Genomic DNA, 22,727 nt, shown 5'->3' with positions numbered 1-22,727 from the left:
GTCAAATAAAGAAAGAAAATTAACACACTGTGTAGATTAGGCTCAGAATGATGAGTCATACATTTACATGAGTTGGTTCAAAGTAATCCTGCCATACCAATACCAATGTTCTTTTTAACCCTACTAGCGAGAGATCGCAGGGCTCTAAGGTTGGCAATGTCAGTCTACTATTTCAAACCACTTTGGTCCTAGACTTGAATTTGGATCTAGCCAGCCTACTTTCTGGGTGATTATTGGTTAGTTAAATTTTAGAAAACCACTTGCACATTACTCTTATGCGGATAGGCTTCAGGTTTGATAGAGAACATGGGGCTCTAACAACGGCTATGCCGGTCGACTCAGTCACTTTGATCATGTTGGGCGTGAGGAGCAGCGCGGGCTTTAGGGGGTGCTTGCTTTTAAACTCTTAATCCTCTTTAAAAGCTTAAAACGGTTTCTTGTGTCTATGTTTTACCCTCCGTTTGTCAACAGGTTATTTCGCTGAGCACAGTTAAACACGCACACACCCATGCCATCACCTTGGGAGCTGCCTAGTACAACTAAAGGCTCCTAGTATTATCCACTGTTAAGAGTCAGGTCAGGTCAAGTGATTGTCTTTAATGCTTTACCAGAATAGTAGCTGAGAGGAAGGAAAGTGCTTCTTGGATCAGTAGTTCTCTGAAGATCTCCGATGTATCCTATCCTTAGCCTTGAGAGGAGTCAAGGCATGCTTAGAGGTCAGCCTGCAGCTGGATGGAGTAGCATTATGACTGTCAGGTACGTAGATGGTACATGCAGTTGGATGGTAGATGGACACAGTACAGGTACATGCAGTAGGATGGTAGATGGACACAGGTACATGCAGTAGGATGGTAGATGGACACAGGTACATGCAGTAGGATGGTAGATGGACACAGGTACATGCTGTAGGATGGTAGATGGACACAGGTACATGCAGTAGGATGGTAGATGGACACAGGTACATGCAGGAGGATGGTAGATGGACACAGGTACATGAGGGGGATGGTAGATGGTACATGCAGGAGGATGGTAGATGGACACAGGTACATGAGGGGGATGGTAGATGGTACATGCAGGTACATGCAGGAGGATGGTAGATGGACACAGGTACATGAGGGGGATGGTAGATGGTACATGCAGGTACATGCAGGAGGATGGCAGATGGTACATGCAGGTACATGCAGTAGGATGGTAGATGGACACAGGTACATGAGGGGGATGGTAGATGGTACATGCAGGTACATGCAGGAGGATGGTAGATGGTGCATTCAGGTACATGCAGTAGGATGGTAGATGGACACAGGTACATGCAGTAGGATGGTAGATGGACACAGGTACATGCAGTAGGATGGTAGATGGTGCATGGAGGTACATGCAGTAGGATGGTAGATGGACACAGGTACATGCAGTAGGATGGTAGATGGACACAGGTACATGCAGTAGGATGGTAGATGGACACAGGTACATGCAGGAGGATGGTAGATGGACACAGGTACATGCAGGAGGATGGTAGATGGTACATCCAGGTACATGCAGTAGAATGGTAGATGGTACTTGCAGGTACATGCAGGAGGATGGTAGATGGACACAGGTACACTTCTGGTTTTTAGCTCTCTGGCGCCTGAATTTCCCCTACAGGATCAATAAAGGTATCTAAGGTAGCCTGCTCCCTATCCCGTTTAATTAATGTATGTGCAAATTATTGGCTTGCACACCTGTCAAATATGATATTTGTTAAGGTCGGACTACAAGCTAGATTAAAAGATGTTCAATTTAATCTGTTTACTGATACTGTACTGTATGTGCGTCACTCTAACAACTCACATATAAGCATTCATTCCTGTTGTGTGTTGTGCTACATAATTTCTTTCTTTCTTTCTTTTTTCCCCTTCTTTCATTCTTTCTTTTAATGAGAAAGATGCTACTAACAAAAGAATAGATTAAAAACAAGTTAATTGAAATCAGATAATCCTTTTGTATAGTTTATGGTATTATGATAGGTTTGGAAAAGATCAACTTTATTGGTCCATGACAGCGTTTCGATTCTTCTTCAGGTCGTTTCTTACATGCACACCTGCTCATTTTAAGCCCTTTGTCTTGTGTTTATGATATGTCTTGAAATCTGATATAATGTAACGCTCTTATATAATTCATGGTTTTCATGATTTGTCTTGAAATCAGATAATGTAACCCACTTAAACAATTTAGCTTACGTTTTTTTGGGTGGCAGTGGCTCAGGGGGTAGAGCGGCCATCCGGGAATCGGAAAGTCCCTGGTTTGATCCTCGGCTCTGCAGGCTGTCACCTGGTTAAGTGTCCCTGAGCAAGTCACTGAACTCCCAACTGCTCCCCTGTGCGCTCACTTGAAGCGAGCTACTGCTGGCTCGGTGCAGAGAAGTCCCCTCTGGGATCACTACAAATACCTTTTTCTTTTCTTTTTTTCTTCATATGATAATGTATCTCTCTTGCGTACTCTCTCTTGTATAGCTTATGGTTGGCTTATAGTTTTAATAGTAGGTCTTGAAATCAGATACAACTTTAACTCGTATAGCTCATGGTTTTTATAAAGGGTCTTGTGAATTGCTGCCATCACAGAGTACACAGACAGAAGAAGTAAGACAAGCTAACTAACTGCCTGGCTAGCTAGCTAACTAACTGATTGATTGATTGGCTCACTGACTCACTTCCCTAATGATTTAACCACTTAACTATTTTACTAAAATAGTTACGTGGTTAAATCCCCCCAGGGGTCTGTTCTTGGCCCTTTCCTTTTTCCCTCTATACCAAATCTCTCTGATGAAATAGCTAATATTTTTAATATCTATATTTAAATATCTACAAGCTTACAATGTGTCGAATTGCGACGCATTGGGCACATCTGCTATTTCCGCAGAATGTTTCCCTTATATGACATGCCCAGAATAGGGATGCTAGGGTTTATGTGGTTACACCCTAATCCTAACCCTAATAACAGGCTTGCCAGATGACTCACTGGGTAAGCTTGCTGACTGATTGGCGTGGATGACTAGTTTGCAGGCTGGCAGGATAAAATTGGTCTCATATTCAAAGCACAACTCACTGATTCCATATAAATGTCAAACAGCTGCAGGATTAAAGTGTGTTTGTGACAGGTAAGAGAAAGAAGAAGAGAAAGAGAGAGAGGTAGACGGACCAACTGAGGGAGGGGGCAGACGCACAGAGAGGCAGGAAGGCACGAGAGAGAGAAGCAGATGGAGAGAAAGTTAGAGAGATGGAGAGAAAGAAATAGAGGGATAAGTAATCATGTAGCTCCATCAGTGCATTGACAGCTAGAAGATTACTGCTCATCACCTGAACGACTTGACTGACAACCTACGTATGTGTGTGCGCGCGCTTGCACGCTTGTGTGCATATGCGTGTGTGAAATCCCTCAGCCGTGTCCTGTTCTATCCTCAATTTGCTACACAAATCACAGAGCTAACTCCCAGAGAGAGAAGGGGGAAATTGAACGATGCAGAGAGAGAGAGTGTCAGGTGTTACTTTCTGTGTGTTTAGAATGTGAAGAGTTGTATCAAAAAGTGTGTTTTGAAGACAACACAAAATGGCAGAAAATCTTGTCGGGCGTAAATGGGTGTGGCCTACTGTACATGGGGAGTTGCGTCATGACAAAACGTTTGACTGTACGACCTACGATTCAAGGCTTATAGGCCAAAACGTGAAGGGCCTTGTTTTAGCGCCACCATGAGGCCGAATTGAAAGATTTGGATTCTTCCTTGAAAATTGAAACTGCTGGAGTCACATATTTCGATCGGTCACCAATGTTGGTGTAGATCACTTGTCTAATTACAGTATGCTTTTAAATGCCTTTTTGGCTAAATATTTATGCCTTATATAAAGCACCTTCAATTGCATTTGTATAATATATTATAAAAAATAAACTTGCTTTGCTGCACATACTCATACAAGTCACGTGTATATGTCGGTCCAACATCAAATAATTTATTCCCCCTACATGTTTGGTTAAGCTTTCATCAAGGCTGCAGCTCCATAGCCACCATGCTGCTCCATAGTTCTTGTCAAGTCAATTTTCCAGCTAACCCTGAGATGTTGAACATCACCACCTTGGTGATGTTGAGGAGAGCGCTCTGTTGAAATATTAGTGGCATTCTCAGACTCACCACGGGGGTGTGTGTGTGTGTGTGTGTGTGTGTGTGTGTGTGTGTGTGTGTGTGTGTGTGTGTGTGTGTGCGCAAGCGAATGTGTGTGTGTGAATGAATGAATGAGTGAGTGAGTAAATGAGTGCACATATGCCTGTGTCCCTCTTTCATCTTGGCCTGTCCTTGACCTGGCCCTATATCCTTCTCTCTCAAAGCCTGTTTCATTCAGTTTTTTAAGATACTTCTCTTCTCCACCTCTCTCTCTCTCTCTCCGTCTCTCTCTCTCTCTCTCTCTCTCTCTCTCTCTCTCTCTCTCTCTCTCTCTCTCTCTCTCTCTCTCTCCTCTCCGTCTCTCTCTCTCTCTCTGTCTGTCAATTTTCAGTTCAATGGGAATGTCTGTCTGTCTGTCTGTCTGTCTGTATCTCTGTGTCCGTCTGTCTGTCTGTCTGTCTGTCTCTGTCCTCTCAATGACTTTGCTTTGAGTTCAGAGAAGTGAAACGATTGCATTTCTTCCCTTCAGTGTTGTCATTGTTCTCTACTTGGATCAATTGGTTATTCTCTCTTTTTCCCCACTCTCCCTTTTTATTTTAATTTCTGTCTCATTCTCATTCTCCCTGTCTGTCTCCGTGTGTCACTGTGTCAGTCTCTCTCCCTCTTTCTCTGTGTACATATCTCTCTCACCCTGAAACCCCAGCTTTCTTCTGCAAGTCAGCCATTCATATGAGAATTAGTATGAAGCCATTGTACCCAGACTCATTATCCTTACTGCTTTGATTCCTGCAAAAATTGAATGGCGTTTGAACAGCCCCCTCACTCCCCTATTTCTATTTCTCTTTCACCTCCCATTGTCAAAATGTCTGTCTGTCTTCACCTCTAACTCCTGGTTTTAATGTCTATATTTTCTCTCAAAAAGCTTGAGAGCGTGTGGGGGGGGGGGGGGGGGGGAGCAGAGACATACACAAACTATACAAGACAACTAAAATAGGAAAATAAATTGAAAAAAGAAACCATAATGGAACCTGCTACAACTCAACTAATTGATGGTTATAATTAGGTCCACTCCGCGCAAGTGGAGCTTACTATGAAACCGTGCTCGGGTTGTGTGTGTGTGTGTGTGTGTGTGTCCGTCTGTCTGTGTGCAGTATTGTGTGCACTGCCTGTGTGCAGCCGCGCCCCCATGTGGACAGATCGCAGAGTGCACTACAGTGTGGCTGAAATCTGCCCCTGGGTGACTAGTGCAGCCGCGCCCCCATGTGGACAGATCGCAGAGTGCACTTACAGTGTGGCTGAAATCTGCCCCTGGGTGACTAGTGCAGCCGCGCCCCCATGTGGACAGATCGCAGAGTGCACTACAGTGTGGCTGAAATCTGCCCCTGGGTGACTAGTGCAGCCTCGCCCCCATGTGGACAGATCGCAGAGTGCACTACAGTGTGGCTGAAATCCGCCTGCCCCTGGGTGACTATTTACACTCCTCTGAGAGAAATATAGCAGCTACAGTCAAAAATAACACATCTAAAAGCATCTACACGAGTTCATCTATTGGGATATCTAAGAATTCCATGTCATTTGTGCATATTTCAGGCCGGATGGCAAGTTGAAAACGCCTTAGTTTCAGGACAGTTTTTAATTTCTTCTTGCTATGTTATTTTCGAGCTGCGTTTGTTTCCCGCGTTCGCGCGTCTTACTTGTGGTTATAATTAGGTCCAGCTGCTATTCAAACAGCTCTTTATGGAGATAACAATAGAGCTAATTGACTTAACCCCTTGAACCTCAGCATGCCTATTCTGGGGGGTACTGTAGATGGTACAGTTGTAACTCAGGTCTGAGACTTGCTGGTAACCCATTCCGCATAATTGCTGCTGAGTATAAAAACTAGTCCTTTTCCCATACAGCTTTTGAATCTGCATGGTACAAATTCTATGTTTCTGAATTTACACATGACATTAGCATATGCACCAAACAACGTTGCCCGTTTTTAACTTTCCCAAAATGTACGCTGTTTATTAGCGGTTTTATGTCAACACCGGAGATTCCGTCGCCATGGTTACAGCCCCGCAAGCTATGGGATGATTGCTGCGCATATATCCCAGTTCAAATGACTGTCTGCGCATGTGCTCAGTTTACTGCTGCTGGTCACACGGACTGGGCAGGGACTACACTGGCCGTGTGTGTGTGTGTGTGTGTGTGTGTGTGTGTGATGGGTCGTGCGCGTGCGATGGCCGTGTGTGTGTTGGCAACTGGTCACGCGTGCATGTGTGTGTTGGCACTGTTATGAGCGGCTGTTTGTGTGTGTTCTCAGTCCCTTTCCATCCCTGATATACTGTCTGTGCACAGCGCATAACCCAAACTGCGCATACTGTGGGTGCTCATATCCCCGGACGGGTATGGTTTAGTTTAAGTAATTGACCAGATATTTGGGTACCACCTTGTTTACAATTCTGTGAACCATAAACGTTTTAATATGTGATACTCTCTCCTCCATTCTGAGCCACTTGAGGCTAATACAATGAGCATGGAGAACCTGTGTTTTGGGGATGGAGTTTAAGGATCAAGCTAACCAGGATGTACAGGTGTATTCAAAATGACCAATGAACAAGTGCCCCTGCCAATATTTCAAGAGCACTCCTACAGTATCTATACTGTATACTGTAAGTGGATATCTAGATAATTTTTTCTTTTTGATTAAGCTTTGTCGTTGACAGTGTTTGTGTTGAAGTGTTAAACAAATAACTCAATATTTTCTCAGGTTTAATGCCACTAGAACTGGGCAATACATTAATATTATTGAGACTATTTATCGTCTGGTATTTGGATATCGTAATATCGTGAAACTTTTTAAACTGTGCATTCTTAACTGATGCAGTGCTTGAACTTTAATTTGATGTCAAAACGGGCAGGGTCTATACCAGGACATTCTCTTTTATTAGGTTACAGAGATGTAAAACTCCTGGCACGTACAGCTGTAGTTCACCTTCACTTATATACAGTATTTCACTTTCGATGAGATCACTGCAGCAGTTCTTTGATTCCTTGTATTGATCGGTCCATCAATTAACCACTTAAACGGGTACAACGGCATAACCAGGTGCATGGGGCATGCATTCCCAATTTGCATAGTTCCCGACTTGCATCGTTCCTGAGTAGAGTATATTGCTGATTCACCATTATATTGCTGATTTACCATTAACAAGCGAGTTGTGGTCCAGCGTCAGCTCCACTGCTCCAGATGGAGAAAGCCAGCAGCCATGTCAGACAGGAGAGAAATGACAGCCGGGGAGGAGAAACACTGACATTCGATGTTCATTTGACAGCTTGTCTCGTAAGATCGATGCATTTTAAGTGATAAATACACCATACAGTTGGTCAATCTTGATTAATTTCACATTCTTACACCCACTAGTTTAAAACTTTATCAATATTCTTTACTTTTCATAGAGTTTACATCCCTGTCAATCACACGACGGCCCCCACTTCCCCCCTTCTGTTTTTTTTTCTTTCTTTTCTTTTTAGATTTTCAGCAGAAAAGCACTATTAGACAGAGCCATTTCTTCATATATAAAAAGCGCCTAGTGGGAACATACCCTTTGTCAGTATTGTTTCAGCAGTCTCTCCTATATAATCCGCTGTGGATCTTTGCTACTTATTATTATTCAACTACTTTTATTTGAAGTTCATGATTAAAATATTGAGGTGGATGTGACTTCCCAATCTGCTATAGTCCTCTGTTCTCAGAGCAGCTAGTGCACACTTCTGAACACCATTCTCTAAAGCCTATTTTGGTTTTTGCCTCTAATGTGCTCCCTGTTTGGTTCTATCGACAACTACTGTATGCACCTCTCCACCTAACTTCGTGTTTCATCGTTTGCAGCCTTTTGTACTCCCACAAACCCCCTAGCCCCCCCCAACTTATATAACCCTCCTCTCCCCATCTAAGTTATATTAAGTCCAGTGGGGGTGTTTAAGCACAACTGTGATCTGCAATCCAAAGCCGACTTCTCTGCTCTGGTTCTCTTCTACCACCACATACAGTATGATTTCCAATGGCTGCATGCCGGTAAAATCTTTAGTGTTCATTTAGCACCGAGAGTGTAGAAATGGACCCGAATGGACCTGCAGAGTTAAATGAACACCAAGGATTTTACTGTGTATGTTTATGTGCACATTAATACCCACATGTTAACCTGAGTAAGGCAGCAGTCTGACTCATTTTAGTATCTCAACAGAGAGCAAATTTATAATCAGGGCCCAGGGGAATGCATAACACTGGTAACATGCCCTCTCATCTGTTTTTTATTGAATTGGTCATATAAACGCCATAATCTGATTTAAAGCTTTTTTAATTTATTTTGTAAATTATTTGAATGTCTCAGAGAGACAGTTGACCCAGGATGCATCGGTGCTTTGTTTTGTCAAACGACATGTCAAGTGGTGGTGGTGAAATCCAGGATTTTTTAAGCGACTGTGATTTTTTTTCAAGAATACCCCCCGATGTTGTAACTCATAGATTGAGTAAGACAAGGGCCAGACTAGAAATGTGCACCCATTAGAGCACAAATCTGCCTGCACCCATGCTCTAATAATAATAATAATAATAGTGATGTTTGTTAAATTTCAAGGTTTCTTTATTGTTATGTCTTGTGTACAGTTACATAAGAGTACAATTATTTAATTCTTTCATTGCCAATTCATTTGTTCATTCACTGTTCATTGTTTAACTCACTCCATCTTTCTCTCTGTCTGGCGTGTATGATGACAGTGTTTTGGTGTTGTGCACAAGTACTGTATGAAAAGGCACTTGAGGGAAAGGGATACAATAAAGGATTCTAATTACATTATCACAGAGCAACCAGAGTAGACAAGGCTATATGGAGATAAATCTTTCTACTGAACACATCGAGAAGTAGTGTGGCATGTCTTTGGTACAAACCTACAATAACGATGTTATAGCCTGCCCATATACATTGCCATATGCAGTATGTGTGCGCGACCCGGTAATTCTGAACAAATATGTCAGTCAGCTTTTGCTGTAATAGATACAGTCTGATTTGTTAATACCTGTTCATGCACGTGTTTGTGATTGACTAGTTCCGGTCCATAGCCAGGACGCTTATCCCATAGCCTTTATACCATAACATGGCCCTTCCCATAACCTGGGATAAACGGTCAATACACAACACACACAGGATCTCCTGGTGGAGATAACAAGTAAAGAGAAGTACTATTTGCTTTATGGGATGTGTTGCGTTATTGAATTGTCATTTATTGGGCTCAGTGCACCTGCAGTAACTAGTTATTTTTGGTTGATGTTCTCTTCAGCTCAATATCCCCGATTCCCACCACACACCCCCGCCCGGCCCTCCCTCCTCAAAGGAAAGAAAGAAAGAAAGAGAGTAATCTGGCAAAATGCTCAAAATAACTGTGATGTTGCTCACATTGCATCATATCAGTGTCGACTACAAATAAATAAAAAATAAATCAATGTTGATCCAGGGGGTTGTTATTGAGATGTAGATATATACACAAGCGAACAATGCGTCGCAAAGACATTTGGTGTAGACAGAAAAAAAAACGGTCCACGTACAGAGACAACTCCGGTCCAGTTTATTGAGTCTAGAGGGTTTAAGTGGTTAAGGCATAGGCTACTACTACCTTGACCTGATTATTCTCCATCAATGGGCTATTGTGTGCTTTTACAGTAAACCATGTCATTTTTCCAGTTCAAACCGAGTATGTAGAATGTCAAACTGGAGAATTCAGCATTCTAATGTTGTCAGAGTTTTTGCCTACCTCTGTGTCCATTGCCGGTGGATAATTTGATGCGGCGTTGCACTGCGGCTTATTACTGGCTTGTCTTTGAATCATTTATTCTATTGTCTTTCATGTTGCAGGTTCGTTGGGGGTTGACCTTCGTTGGGGGTTGACGCTAGCCTGGTAAAGCCCCTCCCTCCGGAAAATCTCATTTCCATTTGATTTCAGGAAGGAGTCTGGCATGAAGGCTTGTATGGGCGTTTCTAGCGCATTACCAAAAAACGAGCCTATCAGCGTCGTCGCTCATCGTTCTGTGATTGACAGCGAAAGTTGGCCAATCAGGTGGCGAGTTCGAGTGAGCCCGAATGGAGCCGAGTGCAGCCTGAGTGCAGAGAATTCAGAGAACCGGCAGGGGCGGGCAGTATTTTGGGCATGGCCGTCTCAAAAGTCCCGTCGCGTCACATTAGTCTGGAGGTGGTTAAAATGCACTGCTGATTGGCTGAAGGGGAACACTGCTGATTGGCTGCAGGGGTTGTCAGTCAACGGTATTACTCCCGTCCAACTCCAGCCCACAGCCAAAATTGCAGAATGGGCGATCATGCCAGACTCACTACTGAAATAAATGACAAATGAGATTTCCGGAGGGAGGGTTTACCAGGGTAGGTTGACGCTGCCCTCTTTTCTCATCAATAGTGGATCTAGTGTGGTATGGCGGTTCACTGCACGTTTTTATTCAAATGCTTTATTCTTTTTTTCCCAGGTTGTCAGGGTTCATGTTGCCCTCCCCTACAGTCAGCACTGGATCCATACTGGCTCTGTGGTTTACCACCGACTTCGCTGTCAGCGCACAGGGCTTCAAGGCTGTATATGAAGGTAAGAGTGTGTGTGTGTGTGTGTGTGTGTGTGTGTGTGTGTGTGTGTGTGTGTGTGTGTGTGTGTGTGTGTGTGTGTGTGTGTGTGTGTGTGTGTGTGTGTGTGTGTGTGTGTGTGTGTGTGTGTGTGTGTGTGTGTGTGTGTGTCTAGGAGTATGCACACATTTGTGTATTATGTATGCAGGTAAGTGTTTACTGTATTTCAAACACCAGAGCAACTCTGCCAACACTCAGGGAATTCAAGAACTAAAATGAAGAAAAAACACTGATCATAATATTCTCAAATACAAAAACACAAGTACTTTTTAAACATTTAGAACTAATGCTGCCTTTAATCTCTCATCTTTTATTCATATGCCGATGATCAAGTGTGTGTGTGTGTTTATTGTTTATTGAAGAGAGAGAGAGAGAGAGAGAGAGAGAGAGAGAGAGAGAGAGAGAGAGAGAGAGAGAGAGAGAGAGAGAGAGAGAGAGAGAGAGAGAGAGAGAGAGAGAGAGAGAGAGAGAGAGAGAAGAAAGTGATTATGTCCCTCCACTTGCTGCCAACACAACACTCGCACACAGTGCTACCAATTTTCGCACTAGGATATCTCTCTAGGTCGTCCTCGGACGAGCCCTCCATCGCACTCTCCAGTCATCTCGATCCTCCATACATTTGGCAAACACGTCAGTACTATCCAGCACTGCATCTCATTCTCTTGGCCGCTATCTTCTCACTCACCCTTGGTAGCCCCCCATGCAGATACCTGTTAAGAATCCTGGTTGATGTTTAGTGCTGCACGTGGCATTCTGGTGTAGTGATGCGATGCGAGAGTGCTCCTGAATCACTGCCTATGTAGGTTGCTTGGCTCCCACCGTGTCAGTTTGCTTTGTGTAGCATTCATCCAGGGACTTCTGTAGGGCAGGCTTTAGGGTCCAGCATTTACAGCTGTATAGGAGAACGGACTCTACAGTCGCTGAGAAGAAACATGGTATGATATGGCTCCCGTCCACTGATGGCTTAAGTGCATGATCCAGGACTAAGAGGAAGGGGGCGAGGTTTGTCCCCTTGCAACAGCCCCGCCAGGATGTCGAACTGTTGCCGTCTGGAGTCATCACTTTGGCTCTTGCACCAGTGTACATGGCTCCTATGGCCCTGAGTAGGTTGGGAGGAACAACATAAGCCTTGAGTATCTTTATCAGCATGCTTCTGGGTATTGGATCAAATGCCTTTTTGAAATCAATAAAGCACAGCACCACTAGGCTTGGGTCAGTATTGGACCGGTTCTAACAGTTCCAACTGAAATACAACATTCCGATGCTTCATATCGCCTAAGTTGTCAATTTGCAGGCAGGGAGTGTGCAGGTAGGTGGATACCGACTAAGCCAGTGAAGAAGAAAAAACCCAGTGGCTAATGCAGTACTGCCGGGGGCACCAAAACAGCCTAATGATCATCATGCACTCACACCAAAGTGATACTGTTCAATACATTGCATCAAACAAACATCACAGAAACCCAGCACTGCTATGAATGGCAATGTTCATTTACTTTTATCGCTGGTCTGGATATGTTTTATCCCTGCTTCTGATCAGACTGTAAATGTAGACTGTCTGATATGTTTGATAATATCACAATTTGACAGTTTGATAAAACCGCTAAGCTACAGTTAACCACATAAACTGCAGCGTCCCTATTTTGGGAAAATACCACAAATCCCCCCCACCTTATTTTCACAAGCCTACACCTCTCTTATTGTGCGCTTGTAGATCATCTATGTTTCTATTTGACGTACAAAGAAGTGCTTTAGAAATCAAGCCCTGGATATTGGAGAGAGTCTTTTTTTAAACAAGCGGGCCCAGAGGCTATGCTGTTCATTCCACCCAAACGGACCAAAGTTGTTTGAACCCATGAACATTCAGCCAGTTTTCAAGCTATCTTGTTTGGCACCAAAGGGTTTAGATGATCCTTAGAGCCCTGCTGCTAGTGAGGCAAAACTTTTTTAGTTTTTTTTATAATTACAAAACAAAACAAAACAGGGTCCAGTATTGGTGTGGCTGCCCTGGGGATGAGGTCTTGTAATACTGGCGGACGGACCCAAGGTCGGACCCAAACATTTCAGGGACATACATACTGTAGGGACAAATGCTCTTCTAGATGGCTCGCCCCCTTAGGTGCCACACCGTAAAAAAGTAATACAATTTGCAATTTTAGGCCTTTAGTCTGTTGGGCTCTGAAAAAGCTATAAAACCCTTTGATTTATGGCTCAATTTATTGTTGTCCAGAAATATGTCAGGACTCAATTTTTACAGTTTGTCCAACCCTCATCTCGGTTATGGTGTACTAAATTAAAGATGATTTAACTCTGTGTAGCACTAATTGACAGCTTTCACAATATGGAAAATAAATTATATATTGTTTATCATTCATAATAATCGGATGAAAATCAGTGAAGTTGGGAAAGCTATCTGCAACGGATACTCATTTATTCCTAGCTCTCAGCTTCTCACCCTCTAGCACTGAGATAGTAATGATCTCTCTCACACACACACACACACACACACACACACACACACACACACACACACACACACACATTGGTTCTGTGCGGGCAGTAACTGGGAGCAAATGGAGGGAGCGGAGAAGGGGGAGACACACACACACACGCACACGCACACGCACGCACGAGCACACACACAAGCCTTTGAACAGGGCATTTTAAGTTCATTACTGAAAAAGGTGTGTTAGATTCAAGCTTGCATAACAGCAACTACAAAGTGTGTGTGTGTGTGTGTGTGTGTGTGTGTGTGTGTGTGTGTGTGTGTGTGTGTGTGTGTGTGTGTGTGTGTGTGTGTGTGTGTGTGTGTGTGTGTGTGTGTGTGTGTGTGTGTGTGTGTGTGTGTGCGTGCGCGCACTCAAATCAGTGCTATCTGAGGATTTTGAAAATGCTCTCACTTACTCCCTCTTAACCCTTCTTTTCTCTGCCATCTCTCTCTTCCAGTCATCTCTCTCTTTCCCCCTCTCCCTCTCTAATATCCCATCCTTTCTCTCCCTCGTTTTCCTCTTGCCTTTGCCTCTCTCTCTGTGTGTCCCTTTGTATCAACATAACAGAAAGATTTCTATTCTGTCCTTTTATTGTCCTGAAAAGCCTGCCTCACTCTTTTCTTCTCTCTCTCTCCCCCTCACTGTGTATGTGTGTCTGGTAATAAGGCTAGTTATATTAGCAAATCTTTGCTCCTGCTTTATTGAAGCAAACCAAATGGAGCTATAAGCCTGAACACAGGGCTAGCTGATAAGAGCCAAAGTCCATCTAGGGAGTGAGAGTGAGAGCTGGCAGAGAGGAAGACTAAAAGAGGAACAGAAAAACAGGGGTGGGGTTGAGGAAGAATCAAATGCTGCTCTAAGTGGTGGAAAGCAAGGCCTCAACTGATAAAATGTCTGTCTGCAAACCAGCTCTGCAAGACGAGATAATCATCAATTAATTTCCCCTGAAGGAAAGTGTAGGGAAGGAAAGAGATAGCGAGAGTGAAGAGATGCAGCGAGAAGGAGGGAGATGCAGGGAGATGGTCGTATAAATGATGCGTAGCTTGCCAGCTAGTTCAGGCACATACTCGATACTCGAGAGGGTCACGTGCGCCAATGTATGTGGGTTATGTAACTCTGACGTGGCTTGCAGCTGACAAATTTGGCGGCTTATTTAAGCACACCTCATTTTGCTGTTGTCCGTTTAGTCTCATTGTCACATATTTTACTGCAGGTTGGTTGGTTGGTATAGTGCTTCTGTGCCCACCGCAACCCCAGAACCACCAGTAGGCTCCCTACCCTGGTGGTTCTGTTTTCCCCTGGGGGCGTTTGTGATATATATATATATATATATATATATATATATATATATATATATATATATATATATATATATATATATATATATATATATATATATATATCTCCCTGCTCTTTGATGGTTCTTCTAATTGTGCTGAGCAAGGAGTCATACGTATGTAGCAGAGCCTGAACGCCAAAATCATATATAATATTCAAACTTGTATTTACATCATAAATAAAATAAATTCCTATCTATACGTTATCTGACTTTTTCTCTTTAAAAGCATGTGCTATAGTGCAACAATTGAATTGGCAATAAGAAAACCATACATGGAATAAATATGAAACAGTATACTGTGTAGGCATCAGTTTAGTCAGGGCTGAAATGTGTCCATTTAAGCCATTTGAAGGTGAAGACCAGCTCATTTATGTCGATCATCTGGACCGACAATGCAGGACATTTAGCCAGACAACTGTACCATTCAGAGTGGTCACTGAGGAGCACAAGCATCAAAAAATTTGATTACAAAAATGACTAATAACGGAGCCTTCAATAATTAGTCAGTTTTGTAATCAGAACTGGCATGTTATTTTGATGCTTGCGCTCTTCTGACTCACTCTGAATGGTAGAGTTTTGGTCTGGCTCAATGTCCCACCATCATTATCAGACTGGTTGGACAATGAAAAGTAACTAGCCAATCAACAGTATTCTTTGTGTTTGTGGGAGCGGTGCAGTTAAAGCTAGCGTACGTTATTTTCTTTGGTTAAAATACGTGTTAAATAGCTCTATATTATGATAGTACTGCTATAGAGTGTTTGTTCAGTAACAGAAGTCTCCAGCTCTTTATGAAACAGAAAATACATTTTCAGGTCGCGATATCAATATTATCCCACCAGGATAGAGAACTCAGACAGGATACAGATTAAACAAGCGAAATTGGAAGTGATGAGTGCATAAAGCTTATTCCATGTCAGAAGAGCATTTTATATTAATATAACCCACTTAGTTGTTGTAAAAAAAAGAGTATACTAAAGTTACAGAAGTCACTTGGGAATATCATTTAACTCGGTCCTTTCTATTGTTTGCTTGCTGTCTTTTTCTCTCAAACACATGAACGCACAACTTGATGAATCAAGGGAACAATCAAGAGAATCACAAAACTTGATGACATCTGTTGTCAGTAGATTTTATAAATTAAAAATGATAGCCAGACCTTCCTCTCCCTCCCCCAAAACAATCAACTTAGCATAAACACAGGGCCCAATACGTCTCCAGGAGGCTCAGTGTGGTGTGTTCTGGCATCCCAGAACCACTTCCTTCTGCATTATGCCTAGCAGGATTATTTGGGAGACCAGCTGGGATTTTTCCTCTTCAGCCAGACCCAATGGCTATACTCCACTCTGCCACCCTTCATGTTTCCTTGATGGCCTGGCATGGGGCTTGTCCGCTGATGCCCAGGTCTCTTTCTTCAATCTTACAGTTGATGTTGCCACAAATCCCCAACATCCAACTTCTACTGGGCGGAACTTTGCTCTCCAACCCTGCTGCTTTTCTGTGTCCTCTGCAAGCTTATATCACTGTTCTTTCTTTCAATGGCTTCCTGCTCAGCATCCTCCCAAGGGAATGTGAACTTCACAAAGTGCACCCTGCGCTGAGACAAGAGTTGGATGACAGGAGGAGCAGATCAGGCCACAGCTTTGGTGACGACGGCTATCTCTGATGGAACTGTAAGCTATGTTGTCCCATGTCCACCAGCATCTGTCAGTCCTGGGCTGCCTCCAGTTGTCCAAACTTGATCTTTGGTGGAATCTTCCATATTTTTTTGTTTCCCTAACAAAGGCAATTGACAGATCTGGGTTTGTTATTCTGGGTGGCAAGGGCCAGCACTGATGGTAGTTCTCCTGCTTACTATGCCAAGCACTTGATTGTGTCTCCAGTCTTTGGGAGAGGCTCACTTTATACCCAGTGAGGTACTAAATGTACCTGATGTTGAACATATAAGGGACATAAAGGATTTTTTTACCTATAAGGATAATGAAGAAACTTAAGCCCGATTTATACTTCATCAGAAAATAGCCGATTTTCTAGCTCGCATCCGCAACACGTTGTGAGCTTGTAGATCGGCTGTTTTCGACACGTGACACCATAATACTTTGGAGCATAAACAAAGTATCCTCCTATTATAGTTGACTCCATCTTTCACGTCCTTCCAGCTCATCTTGAGTTTTTCTCTCCTGTCCTCCACCAGACTTGTTTGTTTTTCTCTCCCATCCTCCACCGGACTTGTTTGGCAACACAGCCTTGGCAGACCTACTGCACTCCACTCCTCTTGTCGGCAGATTTTGGCCACAAAGATCAACTTTAAAAATCAACTTTGCAAAAATTATGAAGCGCATAATCAAGCATTGGCGCAAACGATAGGCGTTTGGCTGAAGTTACTCTCTAACTCAAACACATTTGGCAGTTACATGTATACAAGAGGACTTTTGTGTTTAGTGCTGTTGGCCTGTTCAACAAAACTATATGAGAACTAGAACTGTATCACTTACAATCTGTAATTTTTATCATCTTTACTTTCATTATGGCATGCTATTTTTTTTTATCGTACAGTACAGTATGTTCGTTTATTTGTTTATGTGCTTTGTATCTTTCAATTTGTTATGTTTTGGGGAGCTTTTATATATAGTGTATGTAATACGTTTTTTTAAATCTCTGACAAACATTTCAAGGACACAGTTGCACTTACATCATTTTGGTAAGATGAATGAAGCTGTCTTTAACCAGTTAACATTAATCGCTCAGCGTGAGCGAGCTGATCAGGCTGGGAGGAGTGAGTGCTGGTCTTTCCTGAGTGTGTGTGTGTGTGTGTGTGTGTGTGTGTGTGTGTGTGTGTGTGTGTGCGCATGTGCTTGTGCATGCACGTGTGTGTGTGTGTGCGTGCGCACGTGCCTGCCTGTTCTTTTCTCTGCTAAGCTCAAGAAGCAGCAACATCAAAGCCGCTTTTGTGTGTAAGCACGTGCACATGCACACGCATGCATGCACGCACACACGCACGCACGCACGCACGCACGCACAGTATGGTTTAATCTTTAAGTAAGGTTTCTGGTCCCTAGCCACTCTCTAGAGCTTCCTCTCCTGTTGAGGGATTTCTGTGAAAAACACAACTTGGAAACAACAGTGACACATACACTCGCTCACACACACACACACACACACACACACACACCCTCCTCTCATCTAACTGCCTTTGTTCTTTCTTTATTGCTTTCCCACAATGTTCCCTATCCAATCACTATCACGTGTGTGTGTGTGTGTGTGTGTGTGTGTGTGTGTGTGTGTGTGTGTGTGTGTGTGTGTGTGTGTGTGTGTGTGTGTGTGTGTGTGTGTGTGTGTGTGTGCATATTATGTTTGTTTGCTTATGGCACTGTGATTTGTGTGCGTGTGTGAGCAAGCACACGTGCATACTGTGTATGTCTGTCTTTCTGGCACTGTGCTCTTGTGTGCGTGTATCTATGACATTTCCTGTAACCATCTTCACATTTTTCTTGCTCTTAGGCAGTGTGGTTCTTTGTGCCAACATCACGCTGTTACAGCATTACATACCATGGTGCTTGGTATGTTATGTTACACTACATCACAGCATGGCTGTGGCATACTGTGTGTGTGCGTGTGTGTGAGATGTATGTGTGTAAAATAGTTTTTTCACCCCCTTTGCTGTAGGCATCTCTCTCTCTCTCTCTCTCTCTCTCTCTCTCTCTCTCTCTCTCTCTCTCTCTGGTATATGTACTGTATAGAATCCATTAGAAACAGTTCTAACAGTAGGTTTGAAATCTTGCTGACTTGACTGATACTAGACCCTCTGTATCAAGGCCCCTCTGGTCACCCTCCAATGCAATGGATTTGATGCACCAAAAGATGCAGGCATCATTGCTTGGGGACTGTGAAATGTTCAGATATCATGTTATGTGTAACAATACACTGCAACACCCCTCAGTGTAAATGTAACTCTGGTAGAGTGTACGTACACTCTCTGAGTTTCAAATGGATAAATGCTCACCGAGGATTTTATCGTGTGGCTTACCCATCCAGAGCTTTCCTTTTTATTTTTATGTTTTTCTTTCTCCCGGTGCTGCTGAACAACTGGGATTGCCTTTGTTGTCTTTTATCACACCAATTTGTGTCAGACCATCTCAGAGGGATGCAAAACAACCGCTGCCAAACGGTTGCCGATGGGAGCTGTGACATCAAGCCGCCATTCTGTTGTTAACTGTGGATGACATGAAAATAATAAGGACTTGGACTTCTGACACTGAGATGGGTTTAACAGCGTAGCTCATAGGAGTCAAAAGTCAAAATACGCGATAATTGTAGATGGCAATTTAGCCGGCAATTGTAAACAACCGGTGACTTTTATTACATTTTGATTCCCTGAAGCACAGTACAATGCCTCCATTGATTTTGTCCCAGTCTTATGCTCGGATTGATTTGTCAACACAGCCTTTCCAAAAGCACAGTGTGATGTGTTTACATTGCAATTTGGTGCCGCTTAATGTACAAAATGAATCAATTTCTTACCTGATAAGACCTTTGCAAATTTAATTAGTGTCCTTGCATCCATTTTCCAGCTCAAACAGTTCTTTCATTTTAATTTATTCGGCTGGGCAATTTGTAATATTTGTAGTATGAGCATGTTCATTGATGGAGATACACACTGGACAACTTCTTCTTTCTAGTTAACTTTAAAGTTAACCAGAAAGTGATGCTCTATGGAGCACATATCTCTGCCAGGTTGGGGGTCATGCGTTGCAGTCGTGGACCTGAGTAAGCTGCGGGGAGAAATTGTGTTGCTAATGTACAACATAAGGATAACTAACTTTGGTTGTCCGGAACCGCCGATCCGACCGATATGCCCGTATATGGGCATGCCCATATGGTCATACTGATGACATAAGGGATCTTCATCTTATCTTATATTAAAATTGTCTTAAGGGAGGGCTGGCCGGCCAGTGGGTGGGCGGGGCCCGGCCAGTGGGTGGGCGGGGCGGACGGACCACGTCGTCACGCTCATGTCACTATGACTCCCCAATGAAACTACGCCCAAATATGGAGTGTGTCGTCTAACCTCAATGTGTCGTCATGGCATCAGGCGCAATCAAATCAGTCAGCTCCATATGAGTACAAAAGGGGGCATGCCCATTTATGGGTATATACTGATGACATCAGCGATCTCCGTATATGGGCAAAAATGGGACACAGACAGACAGATACAGAGATCTCCATATATGGGAATATTGGTCGGATTGGCGGTGCGACGTGTGAGGGCCGTGTATAGCACTCTAGATGTGAGGGCTCCGGAACTCTAGTACTGTATATAGGCATAAAATGGGACAGACACATACAGAAATGTCCATATATGGGCATAAAAGGCACACAGACAGACGTCACAGGTACAATAGGTACACTGACAATGCGGGAACGAGTACAACGGATATTGTATAATCGGGTGGGGCACGCATTCCCGACTTGCATCGTCCTCCATTAATGTTGTTGACAACCTGCGAGCTTCTTGTGTACAAGTCTGTCTTTCATACTCATCAGTTAGTGTTACAATATTATTCCTTTGCTTGTTCTATCATGTCCAAAAAAATAAATTACCACAAAATCTAGTTTAAATGACCTAGTTTAGTTGACCTACTTTTTTCTTCTATTGAGTTCAAATTGATCCAGGGAATGGGTATTGCACAACGCACCCTAGCAGCTCAGCACAACAAAGGGCAGGATTCTCACCTTGAATTCCAATGCAATGGAGTCAGGCATGGCTCTGGACAGACAGCATTGAATGAGAATAAGGAGTGATTGTTTGTCTTTTTATTTTTTTTACATGTCAAGGTTTCTCTCTGTTAACGTATACTTCCATAAGGTGTAGTTGTAAAGAAGACGTACTCTGTAGGCAGGATACACGTGCAGACAATGCAGTTAATTAAATTAAATCCAAGCTGAGGTATAAAGTCGATGCATTTGACGTCATCAGGCATGCACATTTCACAAATAACAACACATAGCCTACTGTAACACAGGGTATTCACACTGATCTCACATGCAGAACAATGGGATTTAGGTTCAAAATTGGGATAAAGAAAACCATAACTGCATACCCAGTGTCTGGTGATGCTCCAGCGAACACAGCTGTTGCCACATAAACGCTTGCGTCCCGATTCTGGGGGCGAACATTTGCCGAAAATACATATAGCATATCGGCTATTGTTAGTGAAGAGATTTGGTGTAGAGGGTAAAAAGAAGCGGACCAATTATAGACCCCTGGGGACCTTCAATTAAGTATATGGGGTTAGTGGTTAATCCACACACTGTCTCTTCTTCTAAACAGTGTCTGTGTACAGTGTGATTTATGAAGGCCAACAACTCTTGAGCTCTGTGGTCCATTTGCTGAAATGAGCAAATCCAGAAAGGAAGTGATGATAGCATCACCATTGACCTGACCATTGTTCTCTTAATCAATTCAATGTTTAGTCAGGATCTGAGGGTTTCCTACTCTCCAAAGAGTGGAAAAGGGGAAGTTGAAGAATGTCCCTGATTGATTTTTGTCTGAATCCATGTGTACTGGGGGGGGGGGGGGGGGACACAGCATACCCCTGTGCTTACGCCCCTCTTGTGTATCCTTATGTAGTGATTATACTGTAAGGGTAAAGCACAATTATTGTTTATCCAGTTTTCACACTTACAGTACTGGATACTGAATCCTGTGACTCCCCCTCTGTCACATACTATCACTACATGTCAGTGGGGCCAGAGGATGCCTTGGCTCCACACACTCCTGACCTATTGACCCTCAAGACTGTTCCTCAAGACATGGGACATGGAAGTCGCATCAGAGAGAGAGAGAGAGAGAGGGAGAGGGAGAAGGAGAGAGAGACCGCATCGGGCTGTGGGCTACGTCCACTAGTGATCATCAATGATCTGAGTGATCAACTACTGTTCATCAGAGCATCTGGCTAGAGCCAGGCATAGCATGGCCTTCTGGCCACTGAAGACATGAAGAGGAGGGCGTCACACACACTCAGTTTATATATGTAGTGCAGTGCGACATGTAACATGAGGCTTAGTTGCACCTAACAAGTGTTCTCAGAAATACACGTCTTGTGAGGCAACGATGGTCCAAAGGAGAGATGTCCATCTTTGGGAAAATGTACTGATGCATGAAGCCATGCACTGCTCATGGCTCATATTACACATATTCTGTAAATATATCTATTCTACTGAACTTACACAATTGTTACAAACCATTGAATCCAGCGCAGTAAACCACGATGAATGACTTGGAAAAAGCACAAATAGTGAATGTGCTAATTACAACCAAGTCATGATTAATGAATTAAAATGATTAAATGAATGCAACATTCAAACATTATGACATAAATGGTTATCAATAAGTCAGGCTGTGATCTTTGGGAAAGGGAAACAGTATTATAATGCAAGATCCTTCAATTCAGGGCTGTGGGTCTGTGTCTCTCACATTGGTTTGAACTGCTGGAGACAAAACGGCACCTGAACGTATCAGGTTTGAAACGCTTGTACTTCAAACGGGAGTCCTCAATCACGGTTAATGTCAAACCTTGCGTTTGCATACTCTATTTACTTTTGTCTTATTTTGTCTATGAAGTAGTTACAGTAGTTGGCATGTCTAGCTTAGATTTGATTAAATAAAATCATTTATTTTATATTTTGGTCATTTATAAGTTGAATTATTATTTTTCCTTATAAGAACACACTGCAATATGTTGACACACATCAGCAAGGCTATGTCGAGTAAATAACTTCTTTACCCTTCAGATCTCGTAGATTTATTGGAATAAAATAATAATGTATTCTTTTATAATCTTTAAGTTAAGGGTTAAATACAAATTAACTCATTAACCGCCAGAGTTAAAACATCGTCTATAGCTGCCCTTGCCAGCGATTCTAAACGTTTTCACTAACCTTTGAAATTTGGATATGAATTTGGAGAATCTACTTTGCCTTAGTAATTCCATATTTTGCCCATAGTTATAAATACTTTTGTCTCCTTTTTTGTATTAATTGGTATACTATAATATATATAATACTTGTAAAAATGCATACAGTTTGTATATGAATTTGGAGAATCTACTTTG

The 22,727-nt window shown here is 42.9% G+C and overlaps 1 protein-coding gene across 1 annotated transcript in view; it reads left to right on the top strand.

Annotated features, from left to right (window-relative positions):
- Window positions 1-22,727, top strand: part of LOC308074200 (CUB and sushi domain-containing protein 1-like) — a gene marked incomplete at its 3' end in the record, with an annotated part of 656,606 nt that overhangs the window by 183,801 nt on the left and 450,078 nt on the right. The window contains exon 3 of the mRNA XM_080413541.1: window positions 10,644-10,756. Within this exon, the coding sequence (XP_080269667.1) occupies window positions 10,644-10,756 (113 nt within the window). The remainder of the gene's footprint in view (window positions 1-10,643; window positions 10,757-22,727) is intronic.

Source organism: Gymnoscopelus braueri (assembly GCF_963280865.1).
Source record: "Gymnoscopelus braueri genome assembly, chromosome: 1".
Classification (NCBI taxonomy): Eukaryota; Metazoa; Chordata; class Actinopteri; order Myctophiformes; family Myctophidae; genus Gymnoscopelus; species Gymnoscopelus braueri.
Note: the sequence above shows the minus strand (reverse complement) of the source record. Positions and strands in the feature narration are given on the sequence as shown.